Source organism: Poecilia formosa, unplaced genomic scaffold (assembly GCF_000485575.1).
Source record: "Poecilia formosa unplaced genomic scaffold, Poecilia_formosa-5.1.2 Scaffold197, whole genome shotgun sequence".
Lineage (NCBI taxonomy): Eukaryota > Metazoa > Chordata > Actinopteri > Cyprinodontiformes > Poeciliidae > Poecilia > Poecilia formosa.
The window spans coordinates 133,898-143,368 of record NW_006800136.1 but is presented as its reverse complement, the minus strand read 5'-3'; the positions used below and the strand labels follow the sequence as shown (position 1 = coordinate 143,368).

Here is a 9,471-nt window from a genome sequence, read left to right as displayed (position 1 = left end):
AACAGTCAGAAGCAGGAGAAACACAGAGGCTCTGCACTGGCCATGAGAATCTGACTGGAGTGGAAAACATCTTCACTGACCTGTCAATGATGCCTATTCTTAACAATATGTATAAAGGAGTGTATGCAGTGGCTCACGCTCTGCACAATATTCTAGGTTGTAATAAAACATGCAACAACAAGCTGCCACTAGACCCATTAACGGTGAGCCTGATATCAACATTAACACACCTAACATAAAATAACAGTTGTTAAAGAGAATCTTTTTAACGTAAAACATGAGATCTCACAAATGATTTTATTTGAGTTAATGTAAGTACATGGTTTACTATATGTTAGCTCTTCATTCTTTAGATTTTACAGCATATAAAAAGAATTCACTTCAAAACAAAGGAAGGAGAAGAGGTTTACTTCGATGAGAACGGAGACCCGGCAGCAAAATATGAGATTATAAACTGGCAGCCAAGAGAAAACGGCCCTGTGAGCTTTGTGAGCGTCGGTCTTTACGACGCGTCTTTACCAGCAGACGAGCAGATGAATGTGCAGGAGAAGTCTGTAGTTTTTGCTGGACATTCAAAGCTGGTAATCCTACTGCAGATACTATGGCAAATAATTTCACCCCATTCTTGGGGAAAAGACCCAGAAATGTACTTTTTATTTTTTTACTTCATTCCTATTGTTTGTTTCCATGCAGGTCCCTGTTTCCGCTTGCAGTGAGACGTGTCCCCCAGGAACACACAAGGTTCTCCAGAAAGGAAAACCTGTTTGCTGCTACGACTGTATAAGTTGTGCAGAGGGAGAAATAAGCAACAGCACAGGTTAGATAATATTTAATACATGAAGAAGTAACAGATAATATTCTAAATAGAACAAAAATACTGAGATATTTTGTTGGGGAAATATAAAATGAAGTGTTATGCAGCTCTGGAAAATATTAAGAGAGCACTTAAAATGATCAGTTTTTCCGATTTTACTTTTTATATTTATATGTTTGAGGAAAATTAAAATTTTCATTCTATGAAATGTGAAACGGTCAAAACAATGATTAAGACGCAGTGCTTTCTGACCTCTGATAATGGAAAGACAACAAATTAATCTTCATTTAGAAACAACAATACTAATGTTTTAACTCAGAAATCAGTATCTGGTGGAATAACCAGGAGGTTTTGAATCGGGTTCAGTGCAGTGGGCTCTAACGTTTTCCCAGATCTGTACATGATGAGGTGATGATGAAGGACAGTCAGAAAGAGTAGGAGCTTCTTAAAGAGACAGAGGCGACTTCAAGGTGCCAAATTGCAAAGTAATTTTTTTTTTTATTTATGTTTGACATATTCAGCATTTTTATAACAACTCAACGCAAGTCCTCTACTTATTGGTGCCTGGAAAATACATAACACCATCCCTCAGTCCCTTTAACAATGTAATTCACTGTCATAATCACTTAGAAGGTAAAACATTTCTGCATAATCTGTGTGAAACATTTGAAGAAAAATGGTTGAAAATAAATTAAGATACTAACATGTCTAATATTTCTTTTTGCCTTTCAGATTCTGTCTCTTGCATCAGATGCCCTCTTGACTTCTGGTCAAATGAAAAAAGAGATGCCTGTGTTCAGAAGGAGGCAGAGTTTTTGTCACATAGAGAAATTATGGGAGCATTGCTCACTGCAGCATCCTTATTTGGAACGTGTATGACTGTAGTTGTTGCTCTTATTTTTGTCAAATACAGGAAAACTCCTCTTGTGAGGGCAAACAACTCTGAGCTGAGCTTCCTGCTGCTCTTCTCCCTGACCCTGTGTTTTCTCTGCTCTCTGATCTTCATGGGAGAGCCGTCTGACTGGTCCTGCATGCTGCGGCACACGGCGTTCGGCATCACCTTCGTCCTCTGCATCTCTTGTATCCTGGGGAAAACCATGGTGGTCTTAATGGCGTTCAATGCGACACGCCCCGGTAGAAATATGATGAAATGGTTCGGAGCCACACAGCAGAGACTTGGAGTTCTGGGCTTCACACTTATGCAAGTTATCATCTGTATCGTCTGGTTGACAAGTTCTCCTCCTTTTCCATCCAAGAACTTTAAGGAATTTAAAGACAAAATCATCCTGGAGTGTTCGTTGGGTTCAGCTGTGGGTTTCTGGGCTGTGCTTGGGTACATTGGACTTCTCGCCACATTATGTTTTATTTGTGCTTTTCTTGCTCGTAAACTGCCTGATAATTTTAACGAAGCCAAATTCATCACCTTCAGCATGTTGATATTCTGCGCGGTCTGGATCACTTTCATCCCAGCGTATGTCAGCTCTCCTGGGAAGTTCAGTGTCGCTGTAGAAATCTTTGCTATCCTGGCCTCTACATTTGGATTACTAATTTGTATTTTCATCCCCAAATGTTATCTCATGTTGATAAAACCAGAAAAAAATACTAAAAAGAGTATGATGGGACCGGGACCATCAAAATAAGTCAGGAACGTAGTGTATGATGAAGTGTCTTTATTATGAAATGTGTCTGTATATTTTCTAAAACTTTTTCTTTGTCTTGTATTATACATGTCTAAGAAAGCAAATCATATTTTTTATCACCCATCACTAGAAACCTGGACCGGTATTCTCTGAGAAGCTTAAGAATAAATTTCGCTTTTAGCGTTTTCCTTGTTAGGAAAATTCTTTTGGGAATTCTGAAAATTTTCTTAGAACTTTACCTTGTTAAGTTTTTCACAAACTTAAGGTAAAGTTTGAGCAGATGACAAAATATGAGCAGGATTGTTAATCAGCCTCAGAGAGGACTCTTTGAGAACACAGGCCCTGATTATTTATTGATTCAATGATTCAAAACTAAGTTTTGTTTTGACTCTGGAGAAATATCTATTCATTATTATTTATATTCATGTTGCCATAGTGACCCCAATGTATCCTTGTGTGTTTTTATTGCTCATAAATTAGAGGATAGCTTAACTACATGTTTCAAAACATTTTGTAGTTCATTAAAAGTTTCACAGCTTTTAAAAACAATAATCTTTGTCAGTTATTTTGGCTTTTTAACATTTTCACAGCATTGTTGAATTTTGTTAATGTGTCAAGGAGACTTTTTTTAATCTTTTACGATGTAAGCACCATATTTCATAACCTTTTTTTAAAAAAAAAAAACGGATGTGTTTTAGAGGAGAAAATAGATTAAATCTAAAGGTATTAGGAAAGAAATCCTCCTACAGATGCACAATACATATTTTTTTCACAAATCACCATGGCAACAGTGAAAGGTTGAAGTTGATAACTGGAAGAAGGATTAATGGAAAAGTGAACTTTAGACATTCATCACATGAATCTGAGGTGGAAAACAAGTGTTTTGTCCCAAACACACAGCCTAATAATTTCAGAAAAAGAAAATGAAATTGTCACTGAAAAGCCAAGGAAAGAACTGAAGATCATCGTGCATAGATCAGCTCCCAAATACTTCAAAACAATCAGATTGAAGAACCGGATCAACTCAGTCGGTCAATGTTTGCGTTATATTATAGCTGCCGTCAAAGTTTGTTTACTGCTCATACTGGGAATCATTCCAATTTATTAGACACAGCCAATTTTTTCAAACTTATTTGTTTTGTATGTGTGGATTAGTTGAGTTGCTACCAATATCTGGTTTGAACCATAGCCTCATTAAAATTGTATCTATAAGAAAAATATGACCAATATTTATTTCGCTCAGTCTTCATAGTTAAAATGTGTAGCAAGGCCTGATTTAACCACCTGTTGATGGCAAAGACTGAACAGATTACTGCTCTTGAGCTGGAAGATAAGAAACACATTTTTTTTCTTTGTTCTAGAATAAAACCCACAAATACATTTTCTTTGTCATCCAGAGGCAAATAAAAACCAAGTTTGAGCCAAAAATTCAACCTTAAACAGTTTAAGAACATTATTTATCTGTAGGTCAGCATCAGGATTATTTTTTGCTCTATTTCAAAATCCTAGGGGTTTATTTATTTATTTATTTTTTACTTTTTGTTTGTTTTGTTGAGTTTTCCTGATTCTGTGCTGATATTTTGCTGTCAGGAGTTTAGCCTAAGGCTGGGTTCATGCTTCTGTTTGCTAACGTAACACTTTATTAAGGTTTTTGAAATTATTTCTCAGCCTTATCGTTTTTACCTTCTATTTTTATTTAATTTCATTGCTTGCAGACTCCTTCATTCGGCCCCCAACCTTACAGGTCCACAGAGATGAAAAGTCACTTTTCCGACGCAGAGTACGCTGCTCACAAAAGCATAAATACAAGCGCTGCCCATGTTTCTGCACATGTGACGCCACCTGTCAGTGTAGCTACTGCTCAGCATGATGTCTGCTAAGAGAAGCTTACGGCAGGGTTGGTTAATATTACAGCTCTTGTTGGCAGCATGTTTTTCTCAGGCTGCAGAGCTTGTATGCAGTCAGAACGGGGATTTAGAAAGCCCTCAGCTAGTGAAGGATGGAGACGTTATGTTGGGGGGGCTTTTTTCCTTCCACAACAACTGGAAAGAAAGAGAGGAGACTTACACTGAAAAGCCTCTTCCACTGCAATGTACCAGGTAATTCTATCCAATGGGTATTTTCATAAAAAAAATGTTTAAATAAACACATCAGGTGCTTAGAAACTAAAAGACATCATGGTTTTGTTTACCATTACCCGTTTCTCAATTTTCTGTCATTGCTGATTTCCCAGAAGAAACTGAACACTTTGCAAATTATTAATCACTGTCTTGAATGAAGTTTGAATTTCAGAGAGTTCCAGTTAGCCCAGGCTATGCTTTTTGCCATCGAGGAGATAAACAACAGCTCAGACCTGCTGCCAGGCGTCTCTCTGGGCTACAAAATCTATGACACATGTGGCTTCAACGCCAGAAGTGTTAAGGTTGCGTTGGCCTTGCTTAACGATTATGAAAATGTGTCTGCTCCTTCCAAGGAATGTGGAAGACCTGCACAAGTGCAGGCCATAATGGGAGAAGCCTCTTCCTCTCCGAGCACAGCGATAGCCACTGTCATTGGACCGTTTTTTATACCAATGGTGGGTAAAACTGGCAACCGCTGCACTTTTGTAAATGAATTAATTTTAATGTATCGTTTTTGTATGTTTCTACTGTAAAAATGTGTTTTAATCAGCATAATATGATTTGTTTAAGTATTTTTTTTTTTGTTATAGATCAGCCACTTTGCCACATGTGCCTGTCTCAGTGACAAATCCAAATATCCCTCGTTTCTCCGAACAATACCCAGCGACTACTATCAGAGCAGAGCTCTGGCCCAGTTGGTGAAGCACTTTGGATGGACGTGGGTCGGAGCCGTCAGAACGAATGATGATTATGGCAACAGCGGCATGGCAACGTTCACGGAGACTGCTCAGCATCTGGGCATCTGCCTTGAATATTCCGTGTCTTTCTTTAGGACAGATCCAGCCGACAAAATCCAAAAGATAATTAACACCATCAAGGCTTCGACTTCAAAGGTGATTGTCGCTTTCCTCTCCCAAGCCGACATGGATGTGATTATACACGAGTTCTCCAGCCACAACCTAACCGGCTACCAGTGGGTGGGAACCGAGGCCTGGATATTTGATTTCCAGACCGCAGCAGGAGACAGGAACCACATCCTAGACGGAGCCGTTGGCCTCTCCATCCCCAAAGCGCACGTCAGCGGCCTCCAAGAGTTCATACTGAACGTGGAGCCACTGTTTTCATCAAACAACGACTTGTTCACAGAGTTTTGGGAGACATTATTCAGCTGCGAGTTTAAGCTGTCGTACTCAGTGGAGATTAAGACACGATGCACAGGACAGGAGGATCTGACAGGAGTGGGAAACACCTTCACCGACATGTCGCTCATGCCCATATTTAACAACATGTATAAAGGAGTGTATGCTGTTGCCCGCGCTCTGCACAATATCCTCAGCTGCAACCAAACATGTGACGGCAACGCACAGCTAGATCCGCTCACGGTGAGCTCGGTGTTTACTGTGATCAAAGTTACGATGAAAGGCTACCAGGAAATGAGTAAACTGTTAAAACAAAGTCGTCAATACAGCAAAAAAGTGACTACCTTGTATTGATTTTACACATTTCTTTAGATTTTACAGCAAATAAAAGAGATTCATTTCAAAACAAAGGAAGGGGATGAAGTGTACTTTAATGAAAACGGAGATCCAGCCGCAAAATATGAAATCATCAACTGGCAGAGAAGAGACGATGGCCCTGTGGAATTTGCAGTAGTGGGTCTGTATGATGCGTCGTTGCCAGAGGACAGACAGATGGATGTGCACATTGAGTCAATAGTTTGGGCTCAAAATTCACTGATGGTAAGCTTTTATCAAAAATGGCAACATATTGTATTTTATTATTATTTTTCTTAACGTGTGGCGTTTCTTGTGCAGATGCCTGTCTCAGTTTGCAGTGAGAAGTGTCCACCGGGAAAACGAAAAGTCCTGCAGAAAGGAAAACCTGTTTGTTGTTATGACTGTTTACACTGTGCAGAAGGAGAAATAAGCAACAGCACAGGCAAGTTAGAGCTAAAGGCAAAACTTGTGACAGAAAAAAATGCTAATTGAAAACAAAATTTTCAATTAGCAAAAAGCTGTTTTTAGCTTTTCGAATTCTGCGTTAATTCTCAATAAGCCTACAAATGACATAAATGCAACAAAAACAAGCCCTTAAGTTTAAGTCTTTTAACTCTCCATGTCTGTTGCTCGATTGATTTCACAGATTCAGTCACCTGTGTGCGGTGCCCCCTTGAATCCTGGTCAAATGAAAATAGAGATGCTTGTATCAAAAAGGAGGCAGAGTTTCTTTCGTATAACGAAATTATGGGATCACTGCTCACTGCGGCTTCTTTGTTTGGAACATGCATGACTGTCGCTGTCGCAGTCATTTTTGTCACACACAGGAACACTCCTCTTGTGAGAGCAAACAACTCTGAGCTGAGCTTCCTGCTGCTCTTCTCCTTAAAGCTGTGTTTCCTCTGCTCTCTGACNAATACTTAACCTCTACTTCACCACTTTCTTCATTTGGTCATGTTCCGTCTCACATCTCCTGAGAGATGCATTATTGTTCTCTTCAGCCATCATGTGCCTCTTCAGAATAGCATAAATAATGGTGGATGTCTCCATCCACCATTAATGTATATGTGATGTTGCCAGGTGATTTATCTCCGTCCCTGAGCAAAAGGTCTAGAATGAAACAGCCAGAGCAGGGTTGGGTCTTTCTGCTTCTGTTGTTGTTGGCATATTTTTCTCATGCTGAAGAGCAACTGTGCACACACATCGGAGACCCGGAGTTTCCACAACTACTGAAGGATGGAGACATCATGCTGGGGGGAGTCTTCTCTTTCCATGTCAGCTGGAACGAAGTGGAGACTCTTTATGAGGAAAAACCTCCACACCTACAGTGCACCAGGTAATCTATTTACATAAACACCATTTCTAAATGTTTAGACTTTTGTTTTCATTTCACAATTAAAATGTTTTGTTTTATTATTTTCATAAGGGGCTGATTATCATGCCAGCTGTGTAAAACTTTGTCAATCAAGTTTGAATTTCAGAGAATTCCAGATGCTCCAGGCTATGCTTTTCACCATCGAGGAGATCAATAACAGCTCAGACCTGCTACCAGGGATTTATCTGGGCTGTAAGATTTACGACACTTGCGGCTCTATTGCTAGAAGTATTAAAGTGTCTCTGGCCTTGGTCAATGGTAATGCAAATGTGTCTGCAACTTCCGAGGCATGCGCAAGACCTGCACAAGTGCAGGCTATAATGGGGGAAGCCTCGTCGTCTCCGAGCATGGCTATAGCCACCGTCATTGGACCGTTTTCTGTCCCACTGGTGGGTGAGACTGTTAACATCGACATCATGTTGGTACACCTTGCAATGTAAAAGAGACAGAAAATGTGAGAATATATGTGTTGATCTAAGGCTGTGTAATTATTTTATTTTAGATAAGTCAATTTTCCACGTGTGCTTGTCTCAGTGATAAATCCAAGTACCCGTCATTTCTCAGAACAATACCCAGCGACTACTATCAGAGCAGAGTTCTGGCCCAGTTGGTGAAGCACTTTGGTTGGACTTGGATCGGGGCTATTAGAACAAACGATGACTACGGCAACAACGGCATGGCCACGTTCACGGAGACTGCCGAGCAGCTGGGCATCTGTCTGGAGTATTCTCTAAGTTTTTTCCGGACAGATCCGTGGGACAAGATACAAAAGATAATCGAAACGGTCAGGTCTTCCACCTCGACGGTGATCGTCGCTTTTATTTCCGATGCGGACATGGATGTTCTCCTGAAAGAGTTTTCCAGGGCCAACTTGACTGGCTACCAGTGGGTCGGCACCGAGGCCTGGATCTTTGATTTTCAGAGCGCCTCGAGAGACAATAAGCGCATTTTGGATGGAGCCATAGGTCTTTCCATCCCCAAAGCGAACGTCAGTGGACTCAAAGAGTTCATACTTGATGTGAAACCGCTGTATTTAACCAGCAATGACTTGTTTGTGGAGTTCTGGGAGGCGTTATTTAGCTGCAAGGTCAAACAGTCAGAAGCAGGAGAAACCCAGAGGCTCTGCACTGGCCATGAGAATCTGACTGGAGTGGAAAACAGCTTCACCGACATGTCACTGATGCCTATGCTTAGCAATATGTATAAAGGAGTGTATGCAGTGGCTCACGCTCTGCACAATATTCTAGGTTGTAATAAAGCATGCAACAACAAGCTGCCACTAGACCCATTAACGGTGAGCCTGATATCAACATTAACACACCTGACATCAAATAACAGTTGTTAAAGAGAATCTTTTTTAACGTAAAACATGAGATCTCACAAATGATTTTATTTGAGTTAATGTAAGTACATGGTTTACTATATGTTAGCTCTTCATTCTTTAGATTTTACAGCATATAAAAAGAATTCACTTCAAAACAAAGGAAGGAGAAGAGGTTTACTTCGATGAGAACGGAGACCCGGCAGCAAAATATGAGATTATAAACTGGCAGCCAAGAGAAAACGGCCCTGTGAGCTTTGTGAGCGTCGGTCTTTACGACGCGTCTTTACCAGCAGACGAGCAGATGAATGTGCAGGAGAAGTCTGTAGTTTTTGCTCAAAATTCAAAGCAGGTAATCCTGCTGTAGATAGTATGGCAAAGAATTTCAGCCCATTCTTATGGAAAAGACCCAGAAATTTACTTTTTATTTTTTTACTTCATTCCTATTGTTTGTTTCCATGCAGGTCCCTGTTTCAGCTTGCAGTGAGAAGTGTCCCCCAGGAACACACAAGGTTCTCCAGAAAGGAAAACCTGTTTGCTGCTACGACTGTATAAGTTGTGCAGAGGGAGAAATAAGCAACAGCACAGGTTAGATAATATTTAATACATGAAGAAGTAACAGATAATACTCTAAATAGTACAAAAATACTGAGATATTTAAGTTTTTTTTATGGGAAAAAATAAAATGAAATTTTATGCAGCTCT

The 9,471-nt window shown here is 40.0% G+C and overlaps 3 protein-coding genes across 3 annotated transcripts in view; all 3 read left to right on the top strand.

Moving 5' to 3' along the window:
* LOC103148096 (extracellular calcium-sensing receptor-like) overlaps positions 1 to 2,454 on the top strand; it is a 3,268-nt gene extending 814 nt beyond the window's left edge. The window contains exons 2-5 of the mRNA XM_007566723.1: positions 6 to 203; positions 354 to 581; positions 694 to 817; positions 1,547 to 2,454. Coding sequence (XP_007566785.1) covers positions 6 to 203; positions 354 to 581; positions 694 to 817; positions 1,547 to 2,454 — 1,458 coding nt within the window. The remainder of the gene's footprint in view (positions 1 to 5; positions 204 to 353; positions 582 to 693; positions 818 to 1,546) is intronic.
* Positions 2,455 to 4,150: 1,696 nt separating this feature from the next.
* Positions 4,151 to 6,994, top strand: LOC103148095 (extracellular calcium-sensing receptor-like). Its single transcript, XM_007566722.2, has 6 exons — positions 4,151 to 4,553; positions 4,735 to 5,029; positions 5,165 to 5,956; positions 6,086 to 6,313; positions 6,389 to 6,512; positions 6,717 to 6,994. The coding sequence occupies exons 1-6, from the start codon at positions 4,321 to 4,323 to the stop codon at positions 6,992 to 6,994; spliced, it is 1,950 nt and encodes a 649-aa protein (XP_007566784.2). The 5' UTR covers positions 4,151 to 4,320.
* Positions 6,995 to 7,018: 24 nt separating this feature from the next.
* The window catches only part of LOC103148094 (extracellular calcium-sensing receptor-like), a 7,434-nt gene continuing 4,981 nt past the window's right edge, over positions 7,019 to 9,471 (top strand). The window contains exons 1-4 of the mRNA XM_016678957.1: positions 7,019 to 7,406; positions 7,540 to 7,834; positions 7,948 to 8,739; positions 8,891 to 9,087. Coding sequence (XP_016534443.1) covers positions 7,111 to 7,406; positions 7,540 to 7,834; positions 7,948 to 8,739; positions 8,891 to 9,087 — 1,580 coding nt within the window. The 5' untranslated portion in view covers positions 7,019 to 7,110. The remainder of the gene's footprint in view (positions 7,407 to 7,539; positions 7,835 to 7,947; positions 8,740 to 8,890; positions 9,088 to 9,471) is intronic.